This window comes from Sphaeramia orbicularis, chromosome 12 (genome assembly GCF_902148855.1).
Source record: "Sphaeramia orbicularis chromosome 12, fSphaOr1.1, whole genome shotgun sequence".
Lineage (NCBI taxonomy): Eukaryota > Metazoa > Chordata > Actinopteri > Kurtiformes > Apogonidae > Sphaeramia > Sphaeramia orbicularis.
This window is the reverse complement of record NC_043968.1, coordinates 27,298,404-27,323,747: the sequence shown is the minus strand read 5'-3', so window position 1 is coordinate 27,323,747 and position 25,344 is coordinate 27,298,404. Positions and strand designations below refer to the sequence as shown.

General features: G+C 40.0%; 1 protein-coding gene across 1 annotated transcript in view; it reads right to left on the bottom strand.

The window, feature by feature from the left end:
* Positions 1-21,699, bottom strand: part of LOC115430655 (uncharacterized) — a 407,803-nt gene extending 386,104 nt beyond the window's left edge. The window contains exons 1-5 of the mRNA XM_030150793.1: positions 21,682-21,699; positions 19,518-19,592; positions 19,217-19,306; positions 18,212-18,286; positions 17,971-18,060 (exon numbers count right to left, since the gene is read on the bottom strand). Coding sequence (XP_030006653.1) covers positions 17,971-18,060; positions 18,212-18,286; positions 19,217-19,306; positions 19,518-19,577 — 315 coding nt within the window. The 5' untranslated portion in view covers positions 19,578-19,592; positions 21,682-21,699. The remainder of the gene's footprint in view (positions 1-17,970; positions 18,061-18,211; positions 18,287-19,216; positions 19,307-19,517; positions 19,593-21,681) is intronic.
* Between the last annotated feature and the right edge of the window lie 3,645 nt (positions 21,700-25,344).

Genomic DNA, 25,344 nt, shown 5'->3' with positions numbered 1-25,344 from the left:
CAAATAATGGTGTGATTCGTCTTTCTTCTCCAAGAACCAACTAAAGTATATACCACACATTGACAATTGTTTTGCACCTGTGTCAATGTAAGCTTTTTCTTTCATACTCTATTCAAATACTTTATTCTAGGTTGTTAACATTGCTTAAATACATATAGGAATATTACTTGGTATGGCCAAGAGTTTTGCTTGTTCTCCAAATTTTTTATATAATAGTGGTGCGCCTAGATTTTAGCCTGTGCTCCTAACTTTTTAGGGTTAGGAGCACAGTGCTCCTAGGTCAAAAAGTTAATTTTGAGCCCTGCCTGTGCATGCATAAAGTCTGCACAGGGTGAGACACGTTGTTTAGCCAATTCGAGCATATTCTCAGCTTCAGGAAATGGCACTGTCCATTGATAAACGTACAATAAATCATCAACAGTGTGTTTCATCATATTAAATGTAGAACGAGAGACTTGAATCCTCTCTGGTGTAGATGAGAGGACAATGCCCAATCGAATCATTAAATCTCTGCCCATAAGATTTACGGGACACACTGGAGATAACAGAAAACTGTGTTTTAGTGTAATTGGCGAATTTGTGATGTCTCCCTCATCAGAGCACGGCAGTGGCATTGTAAAACGCTCCTTCACTGTGACGCCCGCAGCTCCCACTGAGTGAATGAATCGTCCACTTAACTTACAATTTGGAAAGTTTGACAATTTCAACACTGAATGGGTTTGCCCCCGAATCAACTAAAAAGGAAATGGGCCGTCCCTGAATATTTAACGTAAAGGTTGGAAAGTTTTCATAAGCAACTGAAGAATACATGGAATATGTATGTGTATGTGTTTGTGTTTGTGGTGCGTCACTTCTCTGTTCAGGTGCCGCAGGCTGACAGGTCATCTCACTCAACGACTCATCTCCTCCCAGTTGCTGCCCTCAGTCGCTAGCTGTCTGTCTGAAGCCCCGTCCACGTCCCCTCACCGCAGAACGGCCCCTGGGAAAGTAGGCCCGTGAACCAGGGTACTGTGGACAGTCTTTAGCCCAATGGTCTCTCGATCCGCAGATGAAACAGCCATCATCCTGGCCTTGTTGTTGTTGATAGCGACGACCCCTTCCCCCATAGTACCCGCGACCTCTGGGTGAGGGGGCAGTGACAGGTGGCAGTTGTTGTCGTTGTGGGGAATTGTGCATCCGAGTGACAGCTTGGACCATAGAAAGATGAGCCTTGTGTTTCGTTTCTTTGCGTTTCAGTTCATCTTTGGCTATTTGCTCATTTTCGTGATGTTCAGCATGCTTGGCGTGACGAAGAATTTCAGCAAGTCTGGCTTCCTCAACTCCAATGCAGGAGCGTGACACAGCTTCAGAAAGGGACGGGCATAGCCCCTTAAAGAAGGCGTGACTGAGGTGGGTCTCCCATGGACCAGGAACGTCCCCCAACGGGTTCGGTTCCGTGAGACCACTGTTGTCATTGAACACTTTGTGAAGACGATGATAGTAATCTTCAACTTTCTCACTGTCGTTTTGTTTACAGTTGGTGATGGCTGACATGTTTATCTTGGCTGGAAACAGTCTGACAATGTCTGCATTGAGTCGTTCTACAGCTAGTCTGCACTCGTCGTTATCACCGTGCGTCCAGTCAATGTGGGCTGGTCGTTGGTCACCCTGAAGACGATCACGCAGCTGACTGTGTCTGGTCGGACCCAGCTTCATCATCACAAGTTTGTTTAGTTCTGGCATAGTGGGTGTGAACGACTGGCAGAACAGAAGTAAACTGTCAGCAAACCGTCGGCCGTCATTGTCAATGTCAGGAAGATGTTTGCGGTTTTCTTCCATATCTGCTACAGTCCATGGTCTGTAAACATAATGGGGTACATTATCCGCTCCAATACATTGAATCATTGGCAACATGAAGCTTGGGGCTGGCTTTCCTCCTCTGTGTGATCTGGTGTTGTAGGCGGGTCCATGCCCTGTAGCAGGGGAGGTTGGCTGTTGCGTGATTGGCTGTTCCCCTCCTTGGGCACCGCCTTCAGCCGGGTTGCTGATGTCATGGCCCTCTTCTTTGATTGGAGGAGGCCAACGTCGTAGAGGCTGGCGTAGGCGAGGAGGGGGCTGAGGCAGAGGAGGAGGCAGATCCTGGACCTGAGGCAGAGGCGGAGGCGGCACCGCAACTGGGGGCGGACAGGGAGGAGGGTCATCAAGCAGAAGACCTCTATGACCTGTAAGGCTGGGATACAGAGAAGAGACGGGTTTCGTGAATGATTCGGGTGTAGTAGGCGTGGTGTTGTGTTCAGTTTGTGTGTCAGCATGTGTGTGCTTCTCTAAATCCTCTGTTGCTTTAAGCTTTGTCATGTGTTTTAATCATCTTTTCCTGTCCCTAAGTTCTGCTTCATTTTCCCAAAGTTTCAAACATTCCCTGTGTTTTTCCATAGTTGTTAAATCTTTCACTTTAATTGTTTTTCCCTTTTTTAATTGAGCTTCTTTTTCTTGTAATTTCTGTGTTAATTGTTTCAGCTGATTTTGACTTAAAGAACCCCCCTCAGGAAAACCAAATTTATTTGTCCAGACCGTCAGACACTGAACGCTTTCAAGACCATATTTTTTAGTCATGTCCTCTACCAAAGGCCCTGTCGGGACCTGTACGCCTTTGCTTTGCTCATTGCCCATAGCCAAATCCTGGTTTGACTAATCCAGGTGACCCTCCGTAGGAAGATCCCACGGATGCTGTCTAGCACGGCCACAAGGTTGGGTACAAAACAAAGGACACCGAACAAGTAACCAGTTAACCTCCCCACCAGGGCCCTAGTGAGTGCTGAGTTGCTAAATAGGTTAAAAGTGTTAGTTGTGATGTCAACTGGTTGACTGCGTTCTCAAACGCTTTACCCTTTTATCGATTAAATCAGCCTAACCATGAAACGCCGTGACACCGCACTGCCACGTTTCCTGATTTAACGATATTGAACACAGGCGTCCCTGTGCCTATCACACTTCGTTTCTCAGGTACAAGTGGATTAAAAACCCCGTGGACCTAGCCACGTTAAGTCTGACTTTAATACCAGACTTCTTTACCACAGGCCCCTAATGACAGTCAGCCCCAGTAGATAGACATGAAATTTAATTTAATTAAATTGAATTTTTATGGGTTTTTTTGATGTTTTTTTTCCCTTTTTTTTTTTTTTTTCCAATCCGATTAATAAGTAAATGCTTCAATTGAATAATTGGTAAAAATACATCTCACCCTTCAGACGAGGAAGTAGAGCATTGGGTTCGTTGGAATAGACGTGAAGTCAACTGTATTCCACTCTGACAGTCGGAACCTCTCGTCTCTCAAAGCTAGAATCGAGGTAGAGGAGAACTTGCTTTCTTGCCGTTCTTGGGCGCGACCCTTCCGACTTCGTCGAGTGTCCCACAGCGGATCTTCAGCTATCCCACTTCTGACACCAAATTGTTATGGAAAAAATGTTACTCTACTAATTCGTCTATAATAATGAAGGATAAGATCAAACGTTCAGTGTCAAAGAAATCACTTTATTTGGAGCTCCATAGAAAGAGATATCACTCAGACAAAGACTGAGACGGTCTGAACCCAAAAATACAAATCACCCTGTAGTCTTCTGTCTCCCATGACAAAATTATGATATGTAGAAAGTGTTTTGGCTAGTGTCAGGAACTTAGAGATAATACTCCTGTGTGAGAAATTGTCTCTATTCTACTCAGGTGTTGGCCTGGCCTTCTACTCTGGACACAACACAGAACAAGTCACACTATCTGAAATAAAGTTAGAAACCCATATGATATATGAAACACATGAATATATATGAATATAAGTAATATTTCCATTACACCATGATAATAAAGGCATTTGAATGTTGAAAGAGAGTGCCTTGGATTCTTCTTCCAGTGTGATAAATACTTTTTGAATCCCTTTTTCCAAAGAGCACCTCGAACAAACTCTTTTTGGTCCGAGAAGCATTCCTTCCCAAACATTTTTTGAATTAACATTCATTTATGCTGTATTTTTGGGTAAAATTATACCTTAATTGACGACATTGATCTTATACTTAATCAGAGTTAAATTAGTAGGATAACACCTATGGAACAGTTTTAAAGATACCTCTCTCACTTTATTGGAAATAAAAAACGTCCTTGGGTAATAACCATACCTTTTCCCATTCCGCATCAGAATATGAATTACTCCAAAAAAAGATGGAAGGTGGCTTACAAATTGTATCCCTTTGAATCCCTTCTCTAATGCATTTATTATTAGTTTTTTTACTCAAGAATGGATCTAGATTTCCTGTGTATAATTCTGATTGTGCAATTTGAGGGCTAATGGTTGTTGAAGGACTAATAGTAGAAGATAGCAAAGTTTTTAAACCTGAAGGGATAAGCATCAAGCAACCCTGGTTCTACAGAGCCACTATCCTGCATGCTTTAAATGTTTCCCTGTTCCAGCACACCTGACGGTCGTTATCAGGCTTCTGCAGAGTTTGATGATAGGCTTATCATTTGAATCAGCTGTGTTGGAAGAGGGACACATCTAAAACATGCAGGATAGTGGCTCTCTTGGACCAGGGTTGCTGACCCCTGGTCTACGTCACGGCACAGCGACCTAACCTCCGGAAAAACGGAGAACTGACCCGCCAGCTCAACAGTAGGGACGAGACCTCACTGTGGCCTGTGGCTTACTTCCGGTGCCTGTGCTTCACTATTTCTGGCAGGGCCAGAGTGAGACTCATTTTCAGCCCTGGAGTTTCATACCTCAGACCGGCCCACTTTAGATCACGACCAATTATTATTAAAATCATGTCATTCTAACCTTACATGTTAGGTCAATGCGCTGTTCTGCAAAGCTTGAGACAAACAGAGCAGTAGAGACACTGATTTTTTTCACAGTAAGTCAGCCACTTGCGGTTTGTTCCAACTTTGCTATTAAAAAACTTTTGGTACAGTGATATTAGGGGTTTGACGAGGATGATACCAAAAAAATGTATGTGTAACCTGTGACTGAGGGTGAGCAAAGTAATCAAAGCTAACAACAGACTCATCTTCATCGGTCTCCTTTGCGCCTAGTGGTTCAGGGTTGTGCTGCTGAGCTGCTCCTCTGTCATCAGTAGACTCTGCTCTCCCTTTCACACTTCCTCCAGTTTCTCTCGACTCTCCTGCACCTGGATCACAATAAAAAATTATATCGACAGACATTTGGACTTACTTAACCAATTCAGATATTTACATTGGCAAAATACGCAGGCTTATTTAATATTTCTTTACGCTGTTGCCTTTCAGTTGTGGGCTTTGTGTATTTACTGTCTCACTTTTAATGATAAAAAATAAACAGGTTCTTCCAGTGTGGAATATTTAGCTGATTTCTGATTTTCCAGTGGAGAACAATTATTTTCTTTGCGACAGTCAGGGCTTTGAATAATCGACCGGCTCTATTTGTAAAGTGTCATGAGATAACTTTTGTTATGATCTGGTGCTTTATAAATAAAATTTGATTGAATTTGACCAGTATCAATTATTTCAAATTTATTGTGTTCCTTCTGTCTTCTTCTTCCTGTCACGCACTCAGCCATTGCTCATACCTTGTTCTTTTCATGACAAACTGCTCCTTTTTCCCCCTCAAACATTTTCCATTGCATATCTATGACATTGGATTGTATTAAAATTATACCGGCCCCAGTTTTCCCAAAAGGTTTTATTATTCATGTTTTCGTTAAAGGGTTGCCAAAAAATGGTGGGAAGAACATGACAATTACCATGCAAACACAACAACGAAGTCAATGTTTACAAAATGTGAATCTGTTTGTGCAGGTACACCTTCTGCTGGTAGTGAGTTGGAACTCCTCTATGTAGCACTGACATGGTTCAAAACACCGCTCCGAACAAGGTGCTTCCTTAGCTCACAGTCCAATGCAATTGATAGGAACCCTTGGCACCTGGTACCGAGCTGAGCTGTGGTACCGAGCCATGGTCCCATGGCACCGAGCCCTGGTATCGCAGTGCCACGGCACCTAGCAGTAGCACCGAGCAGTGGCACCGCGGCACCGAGCCGTGGTACCAGAAGTGAGCCACCGGCGGTGTCGGTGCCTCAATATGCACTTGCTGTCTGTCCAAAAATGGCCTCTCCTTTGACCCCCTAAGACCATTTGAGCCGTAATGTAAATGTACAGAAGGATGTTTACCCACAACCATCATGTTAGCTCTGCTCTGCACCTCTTCCAACTGCCTCTACCCACTAAACTAAGCCCAGTTGTCAACAGCCCTCTTGAAAGCACACACTTTAGACTGAAGTCGACACAAAACATACGCTGTGTGTACATTTCAATAAATATGACCACATATAAAACACTACTCGCCAACAGTCGTGTAGCTCACGTAAGTGGTAGCTTAAGCTAACCTTAGCATTTACACTGACAGATTCATGTTGCTCGGTGCTAATAGCATAGAACAGCTCGGCTCAGTGAAAACAGTGCATAAAGTCATTCTGAATAACGTAGTATAAAACTGAATTCATCCTTACCTTGTACAGAGTGGTCCAAAGCAGCATTATTCTGAGTCCCAGCGAAAAACTGTCCGAGTGCAGCTGAGCTTTTCCTCCTAAAGCAGGAGTGTTTCAGAAGTCAACCTGACCGACATATGTTAGGAGGAAGAACACAATTAAACTGTTGTATATGTTATGAATTAAACTGTGCTGTATATGCCAAGTACATATTTGAAAAGTGAAGCACCCTCCCTTTGCCCTTTTTTCAGTGCGTTTCCATTTGTTTCTGTTTCCTTCCCTCTGGAGGTCCAACTGACGGGAAAACCCGTCCGTTAACAGAAGACCAAATCACTCTATTCTTCAACTAATTCACTGGAACTGAATACTAAGTCCTGTTCCTAATAGAAGTTCAAAAACTCACAGGTGGAGTGAAAAAAGCAGAGTTGGGTCAGGCCGTGTTCAGCAGCTTTTCCATGGGTACACACAGTAAACACACGGGCTGTTCTCCACAAGAGCCCACAAGCTTCTACACCCTTTTCCGTCCTTCTAGAAGGTTCGGCCCGTTTTTCCGCCGGCAGAAAAACAGAGGATCCCTGTACAAAACATGTACAAATGACTGGGAATCCCTGTGGCGGTGCATCCAGGAAGGCTAAAACTAGAGCTGCACAATTAATCAAACCTTAAACTTACAAGAAATATTGCTTTGATATTTACCCTAAAAATTATATACAATAACAATAACAAAATGTCAAGTTCTACAAGCTGTAGATGTGTCCTGATATTTTTATATGTCTATTTAAAAAAAAGGAAAAAGATAGAAAAGAATGATTTAATATAATTATAAATTTAATATAATTATAAATGTAATATAATGTAATTATAAATATAATATAATTATAAATTTAATATAATTATAAATGTAATTTAATATAATTATAAATGTAACATAATTATAAATTTAATATAATTACAAATTTAATATAATTACAAATTTAATATAATTTATTTGGTTTAAAATACCTCCCATGCATTCATCCATTCACCCCTATTAAGGCGTCTGTACAGCATAAAAAAAAGGAAAAAAGCATTCTCTCTTTTATTCTAGAATGTGGATGACGTATATTTGACGTCAACCAAGCCACACCCAAAAGGGCAACACGCCAGCGCAGCGACCCTCACCCATGCTCACCCACCCACGCACGCACGCACAACCCCTACTTGGAGTCGACACGCCTCCAGGGGAGAGTGAGTTCTGTCTCCCTACCGACCAAGCCTCAACAGAACCCATTGGCCCCGCCCCCTTCGGCGTATGCTCCTGGGGACGTACTGGCACGCACCCGCCACCGCCTCACTAGCAGCGCCAGCCAGCCCGGCCCGCACAGCACTGGACCAGGGATGATTACGTTCTTCCAGACGTGGGCGGAGCTTATCACCCTACCAGCCCCCTCGATAAGTCCGTTGGCCCCACGCCCTTCCGCTCGCACCCTGAGCACCATGCCGACCAGGTGACCAGCGCTGCCCACTCCACAGCTCTGCCAGTACATCTGACCATAGGGGTTCCCACCGGGACTCGTACTCACAACATTCGCTTCGCGAGACATGCGCTTAGACCACTGAACCAACGTGCTGCCCCACCCATTGGAAGCTCGACACTGTATTTAACCCTTATACAAATTACGTCACGCCTCACCTCACTCACCCCTCCCACCCCCAAAATGTGTTCTAAAAGAACGTTCTAAAAAAAAAAAAAAAAAAAAGACGTTCTAAAAAAAAAAAACAACACTATTGACAGCCTGCCTTGGAAATGAGTAAACCCCTCAAATCAAGTCAAATAAAGAGAATAATTAATAAAAATAAATAAAATAAAATAAATAAATTGAAGTAGCCAATCGCAGAAGAGCCTTTCTAGCCAATCAGAGGCAAGGGGACGTGCAAATTCATGTCTGCGAACGGGAGGAAATACTGGATTTAGACCAAAGAAACTTCATCAACACTTACTTTTATGTTGGTCCTCCATAACTTTTCCCCTCACAAATCTTATACAGGGTGTCCCATAAGTCTCCATACATAGGAAAAATAAACGTTTCTTGACATAAACCATTTTGATTTCTACAATATGCTCTATATGACTGCCATTTTGTCGGGAACACATTTCAATGTGTGTCCTCCACTGCTGAAGAAATACGAAGAAGAAATAGAAAGAAATACATGTTACAACCATGGAATGGATTATGTCTCCCTGTGTATGGAATAACCGGAATATATGTTTCAAACGTAGGTCGTTGTTTTTAAAGATTTGGGTTGATTACTGAACACTGCTTGTCTGTCAGTTGTTTAACAGGGAAGGTCACTTATTTACTTACAGTGAATTTTGGTTGGAATATAAAACTCCGGTACTCCCTAGAGAATATGCAGTTGTGTTTGATTCTATCCCTTCAGGTTTAAAACCTTTGCTACCTTCTACTGTTAGTCCTTCAACAACCATTAGCCCTCAAACTGCACAATCAGAATTATACACAGGAAATTTACATCCATTCTTGTGTAAAAAAAAAACAACCAAAACTAATAATAAATGTATTAGAGAAGTGATTCAAAGGGATACAATTTGTAAGCCAGCTTCCATCTTTTTTTGGAGTCATTTATATTCTGATGTGGAATGGGAAAAGGTATGGTTATTACCAAGGAAGTGTTTCATTTCCAATAAAGTGACAGAGGTGTCTTTAAAACTGTTCCATAGGTGTTATCCAACTAATTCAGCTCTGATTAAGTAGAAGATCAGCGTTGACCCTTTTTACTCATTTTGTCATAATTCAGATGAAACATTAACTCATTTGTTTTGGGACTGTGCCTTTTGTTCAACTTTTTGGTGTGATATCTTTTTTTTTTTTAAATAGAAAGCTGGATATTTCTTTTAACTTCAAAATTGAAGATATTTTATTTGGTTTCTTTATTACTGATTTGCCTGTTCGGAAATCGTTTATTCTTAATCTCATTTCCTTATTAGCTAAATTTCATATACATCCAAGCAAGTCTGCCAATCAGAAACCCAGCTCTGTGGTCTTTAAATCTTATTTGAAATCCTATCTTGACACACTTAACTTTTGCACTAACCTTAAAGCTGTGAAGACTAAAGCCTTATGTGAAGAGTTTAAGTTGTAATTTATTTTTTTCTCTTTTTGTTTATTCCTTTCATTTTATTTAATTTACTTACCTATTTATGTAATTGTATTTAATTTCTTCCTGCCTCACCTCAAGCATTATATATTTTTTCTCCATGCCACGTTCTGGCCTATGTGTATATGGTATTTTGTAAGTAAAGTATGAAAAAAAGGAGAAAAATGAAAAAAATAAAAATTTAAAAATTCAAAAAATATATATATATATACAAAAGTGTCTTTCATTTTGAGATCAACAGTCAACTAATAACCCTACATCAAACCTAATGCCACTGGAATAAACCTACCTTTTACATGACTGTAACCGAATATTTCATATTAGTTTGGGCTTTGATCCAAGTTTATGACCAGTGCGGTGCTTCTGTTTGGCTACAATAATGGTTTACGAGGGCCTTAAGCTCTCATTGCTGGCTCAAAGGAGTCACAACATCAACTCAACATTTTCAGTATAAAAAAAAATAATGGAAAACACATTTACAACAGCCTTGAACTAAATAATTCAGGCTTTTATGTACATTACAATAAACAGCATTAGATTTAAGTCCAAATTTGAAATATTATTGCATCTTTTTAAAACAAACATCTGATTGGGTTTGAATTCATGTTTTGACACTTAAATCTAATGGTATGATTGTTCATTTCCATATTCTGAAGTTTAACATGAGACTGAACTCCAACATAATTAGTTTACTATTTCAACAAAAACTTCCAAAGGCAATAATTAAATCAGTGGTATCTGGTGGCAAATATTTGATCCACAAGCACCAGGCTCATTGATTCCAAAGTAATTAACTATACAATAAATATACAATAGATGTAAACAATGTGAAAAACCAAAAAGGTAGGACATACCTCTGCAGAAAGTCATTTAATTCAATCAAAATCTTGCAGAGAAAAAAAAAAAAAAAAAAAGTTGTATCCAATTTGTACATGTCTGCTCCATAAACTACTGGGTTCATCCATGGCCGACGCTCTACGCTTCATCCAGGTTTCATGAATATATGTGCAGTGGATATTCAGAGAGATAAATTAACAGGCAAATGGAGGAGAGAAAATAACATCTTCAGAGGACTTAAAAATATGGCAGACAAAAACAGATTTAACATGAACAAAACATTACGATGAGCAACTCGGTGGTGCAGTGGTTTGCACTGGTGCCTCAGACAGAAGGTCCTGGGTTGGATTCCAACACCGTCGATGGGGGGTGGGACCTTTCTGTGTGGAGTTTACCTGTTCTCCCCGTGTCTGCGTGGGTTCTCTCCAGGTACTCCGGCTTCCTCCCACCATCCAAAGACATGCACCGATAGGTTAACTGGTTAATCTAAATTGCCCACAGGTGTGAATGTGACAGTGATTGTTTGTCTCTATATGTTCAGCCCTGAGATGAACTGGAGACTTGTCCAGGGTGTACCCCGCCTTCGCCCCTGTGTAGCTGGGATAGGCTCCAGTGACCCTAGTGAGGATAAAGCAGGTTCAGAAAATGAATGAATGAAAACATTATGATGGGCAATGAAGGCCACAATTTCATCTCATTTATATTCAGGAATCAATGTCATTTTAGCAAAATTGTGTAAAAGTTATTCTTAAAGCAGCGAGCTAATAATTAAAAACCATTTCACGATACAGTCTGAAACCACAGACGTCAACAGGGTAACTGCTGATCCAACTAAATAATCTGCTACAGTGCTGTGTAAAAAGTTGGATATTAAATTGTATCACCAAAAGATATGACACAATTAAAGAAAAGCAGTTTCTGTGAATTACAGGCTTGTTATTTTAACCAGAATAAAGGCCAGGGATTGTAGTTTTGTCCTCCGTGAAGCTGTGGCAGCAGCTCAGTCAATGTGAAACCGCAGAGAAGTTGTTCATCTGTTTGACTTTTCCTTCAGTTCATCAGCATGAGCTTCTCCTCGCAGACAGATGGGAAAGCACCACATTCCTCTTTATACACCTTCGAGGGACTCCTAAAAAGTCACTTTTATAAACAAGCATTTCATTAAATCAGGACAGTGCAGTGTGTGTGTGCATGTGTGCATATACTTGTGTATGGAGGTTTGTTTCCATCTATATTGTGTCTGTGTGTTGCTGTATTCAGTGTTGGTTGTGGGTCTGTCTTAGGGGTTGTTTGTGACATTTGTGGCCATGGTGTTTGTTCAGTGCGCGTTGCTTGTGCCAGAAAGTTTGTATCTGCATGTTGAAACTGTTTTCTTATTCTTGTCTTTCCTATTTGTTCTTATCTATGTCTCCTTTATGTGAAGCACTTTGTAACATGTTGTTTTAAAAAGCGCTATATAAATAAAGCTTTACTTACTTACTTACTACAGTGTTGACCATTCAAAAAAAAAAAACAGACACTATTGTGGTTGCATGTCATGTCAGTTTAGCCAGTCCAGATCATCGTCTTCGTCGTCATCACTGAACGGGGCAGGTGGAGAATGACCCTTCAAGCTTTGAACACAAACAAGAGAGAAAAAAAGAAATCAAATATGAGTGATGTATGAGGAAAGAAAAACCAGTCAGTGTATCTTTTGGTAATTGGATTTTCTTTTCAGAAACAAAAGGAAAACTAGTGGGTAATTGATTTTCATTTTAAAATAGACAAATTAAAATTGAATTTCAAGGTGTTTTTCTTTTTCAGTGTCAAAACAGATAAACCAAATTTAAAAAAACGGATTGATTTTCATTTTCTTTCTAATAACAAAAAAGAAAGTCCGTAAGTGTCTAACGATATTAATTTTCCTAATTTCATTGTACACACAATGACAATAAAGGCTACTCTATTCTATTCTATTTGTTCATCTGGCTGTTTCTAATCTGTCTGTCCATTTCAAAACCAGCAAAACATCAGTTTCACATCAGTTGCTCTACTGTACTGTATCTTGGTTGCTTCCCAGACAAACTGGATTCAGACAATGTTTATCTCCTAAAGATTCTGTTGACATCAGCTAAAAGAGTCACAGCAAAATGTTGGCTACAGAAAGAGCCACCCGCAACAGGCTTTTTTATTTCTATCGCAGAAAACATTTGGCTGATGGAACAGCTGACTTTTACCCTGCGGCTCCAGGAGGAGCCCTGAAAAAGGCGCTGGAGAAAATGGACAGACTTTACAAACAGTGACAGTACTAGTTAATAAAAGCATTTGATGTTGTATGCATGTTTGATGTTATAATCGCCATATCTAGACCTCAATTTCATGTTCTTGTTTTGTAAAACTAAAATGTTTATAAAAGTGTCAAAAAAAAAAAACAAACCACAAAAACAAACATTTTTGGGTTTGTGCTCACCGTTAACATAAAGCCTGGATGGACCTTGGCAGCGGTCACTTGTTTCTGATGGCTCAGATACAGAAGCAGTTTGTACACTAAATCAAAAGAGGAAAATTAGTGTTTTTCATTATTTACAGGTTCTTATAATAGTATTTTACTGGTCTGACCCACTTTAGATTGAACTGACTTAAAACAACTTCAATATCATTGATTGTTCATATCTTCAGTGTAATTTTTACATTTCACACATTGATCCCAGAGGCCAGACTAGACCCTTCAGCGGGCCAGGTTTGGCCCCCGGGCCGCATGTTTGACACCTGCGCACTAATCTATCAATACATGTAGAGGAACTGAAGTAGTTGGATCAGTGACAGTGGATGGAGACATTTGGTTTATGTTCAGTTCATGATATATTTTGCTGGAAAAGTCACATTCTCCTTATTTTTTTTTTCTGATTTCATCTAATAAGGTTTGAATTTACTCTGAGCTTTTATGAACATCTACATGAATTAAATGTAGGAAAATACTTGCTTTACACTGAAAAATGCAGAGGATAATGTTTTAATAAATGGTGATGAATCACTGAGGAAAGGTTAAATGTAAATGAAATTGATAACAGAATTACTTTCTTTGTGTTCCTTTTAAATTTAAGGCTGAGATAATTAATATATAATTAATATTCTCTAGTGGGAAAGTGATTGTTTTGAAGTGATCGTGGGTCCTGGTCTGTGGTTCTGGCCTTTGATTCTGATCTGTAGTCCTGTTGTGGGGTTCCAGTCTGTGCTCTGTGACCTGGTCCTGGTCCTCTGTGGTTTCTCCTCCAGATTGAGGCTCTGAAACTCTTCTCTCAGGCTGAACTGGTTTCCTGGTTCCTGGAACACAGAAACAGCAGCAGAAAACTCAGCGTCCACGAAAGTAAAAGAAACTAAGACGACCAAAACCAAAGACACATTCATACAGTTACACAAAAGATGACTGACTGCAGGGTTAGTGGTAGCTCACAGGAACAAACTGTTTATCCCACCCCCTTTAATACAACACTAATTAGATCAATACAAGAAGTCTACACACAAATATATGTATGTATGTATGTGTGTGTGTGTGTGTGTGTGTATATATATACATACATACACACATAATTTTTTTTTTGCTTAATTCAAGCAAAAAAAATCTGCCAATGGACCAAGTGAAAATTATCTTGTTCAGATTTCTTGAAGTCAGATTTTCCAGATCTATTGTCTATAAATCAGTTCTTCTATCTGACTGAAAAGTTCCTCTTCAGGTGATTCTGCCTGATTTTCAGTGGGATCAGATATTTGAACTAGAAATGAGACAAATACATGTGGACAGATGTAGATTTTTGCAGTGCACTACTTAGAAACCCATATAAATACAGTTGGCTATAATCCATAATTATATGCATTGTTCCTTCTAATTTACACTATATATGACTATTTCAATGATCTTTTTACATGTCCCACAACTCTATTAGTTTATATAAAATATGATCTATACTACAACACTTCCATGTTCTGCTGTAATATTCACCGGTGTCATTAGATTTAACGTTAGTGTTTGTTTCACCCACGTTTCAACGCGTTGGTTTTCTGGCCCTCGTCAGGTGGTTGGTTTCGGCGTGGAGGAGAACGACCCTTCAGACCAGAGCGTCCTCTGCCCCTCAGACGGCGCCGACAATCCCCTGTCGTCCGTGTACGGCGAAGTCAGCGAGCTGAGCTTCCTGCCGGCCTGGACGCCACAGCTGCAGGACACCGCGCTTATCACCGACATCAGAGCCTTCACGGCGTCGCTGCCGCTCCACCCCTACCACAAGATCCTGCACTAGGTCGGCGTCAGCGGAGCCCCGCCTCCGTCTGGGATGATGCTGTAACTGTGGCGACAGCTGGCAACAACATCCACACTGTGTGATCAGAGAAGAGGCAATGTTTTGTTTCGTTTTTTTTGTGATGCTGCGTTCACAACCTGCGGGAAAAAACTGGAAAAGACATGAAGATGAGGCTTCGATTCGGTTTTCTGCCCCTTTAACAAAATACTTGTGCATTTACGGTCGTATTCACAAAAAAAGAGAAAAACAAATTCTTCTCTAATTTCTCATTTTCTTTAACCTAACAGCCAAGCACTTAAAGAAGAAAAAGTCAGCAAAAAAGATTAAAATAAGTATAATAAACAAAAGTAACATTAAATCAGATTGTAAAAGCATGAAAAGAGACAGGATTGAAGCAGCGCTCTGACCTCAGGCCTAAAGCTGCAGGTTCCAGTTCAGCTCCACATGTAACATCTGGAGAGGATGCTGCATAAAAACACATCTGCTAAAATCCTAGTTTTATACAGAAACTGATCGTAAAGTTACAGATTACAACTGAAGCTTTGGATCATCATCATCAAATCCTTCTGAAAACCACCGTCACGACAGTTTGATCAGACTTTAACACGTAAAACCATATGTTCTGCATCTGTTGAATCTTATTTTTGTGTATTAACAGTAAACTGATTCCTGCATAAAAAAAGTACAAACATACAGTTTTACTACACAAATACATACCAGATGAGGAAACTAAGAGGATACCGGCAACAACGGTTCCAAAGCAACTAGGCTGTGAGACACCTACACCTGCACCTCTCTCCTCTCCTTCCCCTCCCCTGCAGCAGAAGTCATACACATGCTTACTAACCCAGATTCTTCGTCTGCATATCAGCTGTCTACACTGACGTCACACACCTACGCCAAGCACACACACACACACTCACATGTTTTAAACAGTTGTCAATGATATCTTTAGGGGTTTTTTTGGTAAACAACTTCTTGGTAGATTTAGAAACTACAAGTTTAGTTTTATTGGGAACAGGGGGTTTTACTCTGATGAAAACTATCTGACAAACCCATCCTTTCTAAAGTAGCCAGTGGTGAAACAGTCCAAGTATATTTCACTGAACCAATGTTGTGTTCACTGTCAGACATTTTTTTTTTTTTTTTTTTTACACATACATTTTTGTTTTCAATGGCATGCCACCCTTGAAAGGAAAAAAAAAAATCTCCTGGCCAGAGATCTTATGGTTAACCTGCATTACATTGCACCTCTCATGTTTCAACAGTTCATCCCCCCTTAGTTCAACCACTGTTCACAGAATCCACTCCTCACACGTCTCTTGTGCGTCCTCGTTCACAGAGCTCATAGGACTTAGATCCACAGCATGCCAAGCCTTTTGGATCACTGACTGGCAGCCCTCACCATCAGTTTCCATTCTTCCTTTATATTTCTGCCAGAGAGAGATAAAAAAAAAAAAAAAAAAAAAACACGTTTCATTCAATATTGTACACATTAATAGATCCATGCCATCCTTGGTGGTCATTCTGTGTACAACTGCATCCAGTACATAGGTACCATGTATGTCTGATTAAAAATTAATAATTGCCCTCCAATCCATATTGCCCCTAAAATCTGATTGTCACCCAAAATGTTTGATCCTCTCAGACCAGGGATTAAAGCAAAAATTTTTCATCTGACTGAAAATTTTCTTCTGGTCAAAATCATTGGCCACTATTAAAAATGATGCAATACAATACTACTATAGCATACAAGTTTATATAGTCAAATTTGGCAATACTGTGAAACACACTGAATGGGAGAGTGTACAGGTGTAGAAGATTAGTAACATGGATAGAAAAAATGTCATGAGTGGTATTGGTGGGGGGTCTGGGGGTCCTCCCCCAGAAAATTTTTCAAGCTTCAGGTCAATTTTGGTGCTCTCTGGTTAATTATAAAGGGTATGAAAACCTTTGAAGCAAGTGAAAATAATAACTAGAAGAAAACCTTACTGCAAAAAATGAGTGAAAAACTTTTTATTTAACAATTTAGGAACTCCTAAAACATAACTCCAACTCCAACAGCACATGAATTTTGGGGAAAATGTCTGTGTAAATGTAACCCTAACCAACTAATCTTCAGTTTCTCAGATTGATGGCAGATCAGGACTTTTTTACCACTGGAATCATACAGAATTTTCTTGTGGCAAACTACGCACATGCACGCACCAGGCAGCTTCATTTTTTTTGCACCATGATCCAATTGGAGTTCCATCGTCTCCCTTCTCATCAAGCCACGCCCACCTCCATCTATTTTTCATGCATCTCTCAATAGTTACCACTTCAGCACCTTCCTCTACAAACGTGTCCATGATGTCGTATATGCTAGCCAAAATAATCTGTACGTCGTCAAACCTGCGTCCACAACCCCCTCCCGCCAATATCATGTTCTCTTTTGATTGGAAGAAATTACGTCAACTGAAACAGAAATTATATTCTGTTCCAGATACTCTCTGAGGGTATTTAAAATACAGTGGCTTTGCAAATACCAAGGGTGTTACTCATTCATTCAATTTTATCTTCAGACTGTACCACACAGATAGAAATAAGATGCTAAACGGGTCAAAATAAAGCACTAACGCAGTCGGGCGCGTAACCGCGTAAGGCCGCACGCACGGGAAGGGCACATACACACAAACACATACACTAGTCATATACCGGCAAGAGGAGATAAGCTATGAATCCAAACATGAAGGTACATGTAGATCAGTTCTGTCTTCTTCCCTTTTCACTGTGGTTCTTTCATAATGAAAGCTACTTGTTAGCACTAAACTAAAGTTCGTGTCTGGAGGCTGAACTTCGGTAAAGCTGAACTTGTCCATGTGTTTCTGAGGCACAGCATGGGCAGCGTTTCCTTCCAAAGATAAATAGTCATCAATCTCTCCTCCCGACATAAAAATAAAGAAGTCATCTTCTTATCATCACTGTTAAACCCATCAGCCCCGTGTGTGGCGTGCCTGTGTTAAACACCTGCAGACCCAGGACAGGATCGCGGTGCCGACTGGACTCCACGAAACACGTGGGGAAGTTACTTCAATATGACTTTTTTCCCCCCTCAATTTTTCCATTTGACGGAAATCCGTCATGGTGACGGAGAACTTTAATATCTGATATAAACCATGTCACACTCATGCAATATTTCATCAGACATTACTAAGCAGGAAATTGGATTTAATTTACCTTTCTGACTGTGTTGGGTGGACTGACCACTGGACTTGTCTGATTCTGGTCGCTCACTGCTGACTGGTTCTGATTGCTGTCAGTTGGCACCTATAACGGATAAAACAAATAGGAGAGGGACAATAAAGAGACAGGTACTGGGAATGTTCCACCAGAAAGGATATCTCTGGTATCTCTAGATAACTTTACAAGATACAATAAATGTAAGATACTGATTAAAATCTCACTTATGAAGCTATACCTCATTAATATTTTTGGCTGTGGATGGGGAATTTGAAGCTCCACAAACTGTTGAATGCATTTCCTCATCAAGACCCTGCAAAAAGAAGAGAAAAAAAAGAGGGATATCTTAAGTATGTGAAGATAGGATGTTGCTTATGTAACATTACAAGAAAGGTATTATGGCTGTGCCTCTGAAAGTCTTTTGTAAGACACAAATCCACTCTGAAACAGTTCTTAAGTCACTTAGCCGACCACATGACTACAGTCTGTAGATTCCAAAAACTACTATGTTCTAAGGTAACACAGACTCATGAAATCAGCACTGGATTACTTCATTGTTTATCTACTGCAGACATGTAAGTCAACAACCCACCGTGCATACTTAACCAACATTAAAAAAAAAAAATCAAGTATCGTAATTCAAGTATTTCTCAAAAACCAATATGATGCTTCTTTCAACTCCATATGGTGGCAGGACCATAAAAACCATAAGGACTTCGTAAGTCCCATTTGGTTAGGCCACAGTTCGACACACATATACACTCAGATATACTGACTGAAGCTTTGAAAAGAATGTTATGAGAGAATCCTTCTATACCATCGTCCACACAAACCATGTCCACATAAACCATAACACTGTCCACACAAACTATGCCATACTCATGTCAGTACACACACTGTGTACCGACATGTCACTGTAACACATGTGTTTACATTGCTTACACTACTACTACTGCGTTTTTTAAAATCTTAGTCTTTCATACTGTATATCTCCAATTTGCATATATTTTTCAATGCACACTTTTATAATTTTAAGTTTTTTTTTTTTTTTAAGATATGTCTGTATCTTATTGTTTTGTTATCAGATGTATGTGCACTGTCTCTGGCAGAGACCATCTGCAATTTCATTGCACAACTGGTGTAATCATAATAAAGCCTATTCTATTCACACACAGCATCAATGAAACATGTTTGCAGTCGTGAAATTTTGCCCCAGTTAAGCCATAAATCGGATTTAATTTACCTTTCTGACCATGTTAGGTGGACTGACCACTGGACTTGTCTGATTCTGGTCGCTCACAGCTGACTGGCTCTGGTTGCTGTCGGTCAGCACCTGTAAAGGATAAAACAAATAGGAGAGGGACAATAAAGAGACAGGTACTGGAAATGTACCACCAGAAAGGACATTTGAGGCTTTAATAAAAGAAACCATCCTCTTATTGACAAGGACACAGAGGAAAACTTTGTTTTGAATCTCTAGATAGCTTTACAAGATACAATAAATGTAAGATACTGATTAAAATCTATCACTTATGAAGCTATACCTCATTAATATTTTTGACTGTGGATGGGGAATTTGAAGCTCCACAAACTGTTGAATGCATTTCCTCATCAAGACCCTGCAAAAAGAAGAAAAAAGAGGGATATCTTAAATATGTGAAGATAGGATGTTGCTTATGTAACATTACAAGAAATGTATTATGGCTGTGCTACTGAAAGTCTTGTCAGACACAAATCCACTCTGAAACAGTTCTTAAGTCACTTATCCGATCACATGACTACAGTCTATAGATTCCAAAAACTACTATCTTCTAAGTCAGCAGTTCCCAACCTATTTAGGCTTTACAGTAGGCCACTTTCTACCTCCTACCTTATATATCATCATCCACACAAACCATGTCCATATCAACCTTACTACTGTCCATACAAACCATGTCATACTCATGTCAGTACACACACACACAGCACCACATTTGCAGTTGTAGTATTTAGCCCAAAGTTAAGCCATAAATTGGATTCATTTTACCTTTCTGACTGTGTTGGGCAGACTGACCACTGGACTTGTCTGATTCTGGTTGCTGACAGCTGACTGGCTCTGGCTGCTGTCATATGCAACAGGAGGAATATGGCCCTTGCTACTCTTCAGATAAAATGTTGTTCAACAGTAGGTAAACAGGTTCACATTTGAAGAACCCATTACGTTTCCTGGCTGTATAGTGCATGTGTCTCTCCCTAAGTGGAGAAACACCTTTCCACTATAGAAATGCAATGTTTGGAGTCTGCATGACATTAACAGGAGAAGGATGACCGTTGCTGTATGTGCAGCTGTTCTTGACTACATAAGGCTGAACTGCATTCTGCCACCCAATGCTTTAGTTGTTACATGTTTTGATAGTGCACAATGTCCCCCACAACATGAAACAGTTTCACTTATAGAACCAATTCCAGTGAACTTCCAAAAGAACCACACTGACAAGGCTATGGCAAGGGAAATATTTTAACTTGAGTCCACTAGCAGCCATGGTTTTCATATAAAAAAAATTAAATGGTGTTCAATCTGACTGATTCTCTGCATCACCATCCTCAGTCTCTAAATCACATCTTCCTTCTTTCACTCTACTTCATTCACTATAGGTTATTACTGCAATAATATTACACTAATAAAAATAAAAGTAGGTCAGCAGCATTTTGATTTTGTGATATGACAGTGATAGGAGCCACATTATGATTTTGGGTCCAAGAACCTTGTGAGATGAACACAAACCGGGGTTATCACTATAGTGATTTTGACATCAGATTAATTTCTGATTGATTCTTATTTAAAAACATAACTACAAGAGACAAATTACTGAGAGAGTTCAGCTAGACGCATGCTTCAAAAAACTATGAACCAACAACAGGAGAAAGACATTCAGATCCTCTACCTGTTCAATCTGTCAGTCCCAAACTGATGAGTAGTAAGAACTAGTGTAAAGGCCAACATTTAAAGCAGGCTCAGCTGTGTGCTGATTGCTCAGAACACCTGCCCCTGGCCTCCTCAGTTAACTACATGCACCAGGTACAGGTCAGGTTTGTTTCCCCCTCATGTGTTACACAAAGCAGGCCATGAACATTTTAAAGTGGTATCCTATCATCACATAATCGTTACAGTATAAAATATCCTGCTGTGGTTCATATTTTCCCCCAAAAGCCAAACCTGAGCTGTCCTGCTGCTGTCTGTCCTCCTCTCCCCCTGCCCCGCATGCACACCGGAACGTTAACGAGGCTTAATTAACAACCACCGTAGCTTGCTGCACATACAGAAAACTAACAACGGTGTCATATTATATACAGTGCTGTTACTTTTCAATCATAAGGCCAAACCTGAGCTGTCAGACTGCTGTCTACTCTCTGTGTACACTTACAGTTAAAGACTGCACAACGTAATGTTAATTAGGCTTAATTAATGAGCAAGCTATAGCTTGCTGCAGGACACAAATACCAACAATGGTGCCATAACATATACTGGTTTATAACTATTGAATCCAAAAACCAAACCTGAGCTGTCGGCTGTCCTTGACCTCTTATTAGCAAAGCTTTTAGCCATAGCAGCGTTAGCTAATGTGCGTTAGCTCTCTCATCTAACTTTACCATGTGCAAAGAACACACACATCGATGGCTTGACACACAATCGGCAAAAAGAGGCTGAATTAGATTAAAAACCCTTACCTGTATGTGTTTACTCCGTTAGTTAGTCCACCAAGCAGCGACGTCCTCCTCCAGTATTTCATTTTTAAACGTCCTGAAGGTCTGGAGACGGTGTGGGCGGACCTTGGAGTCGACGTATTGTAGGTACCGCCCACTGGCAAAAACCAGCCAATCAGAAGAAAGTCTGCCAAATTGCCCGCCAAATTTGACGTGTGTATCGAAAATGTGTAAGGAAGTGCAGTTCCACCACTGGCCAGTGGCGGTGCTGTCCTATACACTGGGATACACTCAAAGTCAGGTCAAGTGGTACATAAGGACTTTCAAAGAAAAAGCGAAAAAGTGTTATTTAGACACTTAATAACACAGTAACACTCTTTGTTTTATGAGGACTCTGGCATGGTCCGGCTAAACCACATAGGTCCTCGGAGCCCAGGTGCGTAGTCAGGTGAAATGTCCCTCTAAACCACAAATACCAACACGCACGCACACACACACACACACACACACACACACACACACACACACACAGGTGGAAGCAGGTGTATCAGTTGTGTTTCCATTTCCAACATTCCCTCAGATCACAGGTGTGGGTGTGTTTATTTGTACTTTAGAACATGATTGTTGTGAACCAATTTACAACCCCCAAAATTGGGACATTGTATAAAATGTAAATAAAAAGTGAGCACAGTTTTTTGGAAGTCCATATTTTATTCATAATAGATCACAGAAAACATGTAATCTATGAAGTGAGAATACATAGCATTTTATAAAAGAAAAAAGAGGTAATTTTGAATTTGATGGGAGTTGTGGATCTATACTTTTATGATGTCATTATTTAGCCATATTATGTTACATGTGACCTTTGGACTCACTTATACTCTGTATAAAGTTTATACAAGCTGTGAGCTCTGCATACAGTCTAATCTACAGGGTGTCCCATAAGTCTCCATACATAGGAGACATAATACATTCCATACATATGTGGTTCTAACATGTATTTCTTTATATTTCTTCTTTATAGTTCTTCAGCAGTGGAGGACACGCATTGAAATGTGTTCCCGACAAAATGGCAGTCATATAGAGCATATTATATAAATAAAAATGGTTTATGTCAAGAAACGTTTATTTTTCCTATTTTCCTGTATGGAGACTTATGGGACACCCTGTACATAACACTATGTAGTGAGTAAATTGGGTTGAGGCCCTTTTGGGATACAGTGGTGCCAACCAAGCCATGGACTTATCTGCAACTTATATAGCATACATCTGTAACTCTGAAGAAACCATAAAAACACCTGTCACCACATGCAACTGGTATTCAGATGGCGATACTCTGTCATTATGCCTGTTTACCCTGTGTGTGCCAAATAAATCCTTCCTCTTTGAGACGATCCACTGGTTTCATGCTGTCTTGGTGAAAGTACGACAGAATATCACATCTAAAAAGTTTGGACAGGGACAAAAGGTCAGAAAAGTGGTACTGAATAGCAACAGCTGATGGAACATTTTGCAACTAATGAGGTGAATTGGCAACAGGTCAGTGACATGATTGGGTAGAAAAAAACATCATAAAGAGGCAGAATCTAAGGTATACCAATCTGCCATAAATTTGTGTCATCAAATTGTGGAATAATATCAGAATAATGTTTCTCAGTGTAAACTCAACAAAGACATTGAATATCTGATCGTCTCCAGTACATAACGTGACCCATAAGATTCTGAGAATCAGGAAATATATTCATGATCAAAGGAGAAAACTGAAAAATTAATACTGGATGACCATGATCTTAAGGTACTCAGGAGGCCCTGCAGTAAAAGCTGACATGATTCAGTAGTAGAAATCACAGCATGGACTCAGGAACATTTCTAGACTTTGTTTATGAAGATAATTCATCATGTCATCCACAAATCCATGTTAAAGCTCTGTCATGCAAAACAGCCATAGATGAACATGATCCAGAAACACTGGTGTCTTCTTTGGGCCAAAACTCATTTAAAACAGACCGAAGCAAAATGGAAAACTGATCTGTGGCCAGATGAATCAACATTTGAAGTTCTGTTTTAAAAACCTTGGATGCTGTGTTCTCCAGGCTTCAGATCAGAGGGACCATCAGCACTAAGTTAAAAGCCCACATCTGTGATGGTATGGGGGTGCATTAGTGCCTGTGGAATGGGCAGCTTTCATCTGGAAAGACAACCTGGATGGTGAAAGGTTTACACGTTTTAGAGCAGCACATGCTCCTATCTAGACAAGACCTTGTACATTTAGTTCAGTAAGACAGTGCTAAACCTTATACCACATCTATGACATTAAAAAAACAAACTGGATTTATTACAGATCATGTACAATTTTAAACATAAATGTTTCTATTTGATGCATCATACCAGAGTTAGCCTTTGGCTAATTTACATCTGCAGTCTCCAACAGCATGGTTTCACTGTAGAAGAAACAAAACATCTGGTGCAGTATGAAATGAAAAACACAGCAGGACTGTTAAGAGCTAGAATTGTATTTCAGGACATTTTCTATTTCACTGATTTTATGTCACTACCAACACTCACATGTAGTTTACCTTTAAAGACTCAATGTGCTGTATTTAAAGGGTCATATTTTGCTAAACCCACTTTTATTAGTCTTGGGTTCATTTATTTGTGTATTTGGACCCTAATAGTTCCAAAAGTTTGAATTGCAACCCTCCAGGTGCTGCAAAGCTATCTTTATACTCATTTTGGCTAAAATGGAATGGATTTCTACAACCCATTTAATTCCTTCATAATTTGTTACGTTTTATAACTAGTTACATCATGACATTTGCACATATAAGGTCAAGACTTCCGACGAACATTTCTCCAAGTATGACATTGTTTGTCAGCAGCAGTGGTTGTAGTCCATACTAAAAATATGTCCAAAGTTCGAGCTGATTACCTAAAATGTTCAGTTGTTGGTAGAATGGGAGAGAACAACAAACTCAACAACCTGGAGAGGGTGGGGCCTGAAGTGGTTCATTTGCATTTAAAGGGCCAGCGCTCAAAACGACCTTTCTGGCATCAGTACTCAGAAACAGGGTTGAAGATGGACCTGTGGAGTTGAATTAATGAAAAATTCAGACCCAAGCATAGCATTTACAGTTTATGTAGAGCACAGGGAAATGTTTTAAAATGTATAATTCCATTAAAAAAACAAAAACAAAATATCACTCCTTTAAAGTTGAAGTTTGCAACATAGTGATTCCACTCATCTCTCTTTCTTCTGATGATGCTAAAAAGCTGCTTCACACATTCACTACATTTTCTTCAGTGGTGCACTTTTCTCCACTCAGCCCACATAACCCATATACAAACCCAGCTTCAGTGGCTCACAGTCACTTACAGGATTCAGAGAAGAAATGGTCACAGCCTCATTATCTTCCACAAATGTTCACAGTGTCTCTGTTCCACACCCACCACACCTGCCCTGACAATAGGTGACAGAGCCTGATGCTACTTAGACCTACATCTATGGAACTCACCTGTCCCCTCTGTTGTTGATGCTTTAAATCTGGTCTAAAAACCCACTTTCCTTGACTGGCTTTCTTTTACAACATCAAAGTGGGCTGTGATAACTGAACTGGTTCTGCAGATGAGATGCACCATGTAATTACTACGCACCCTCTCCTCCAGTGGCTTTAAAAAGAAAAAAAAAAC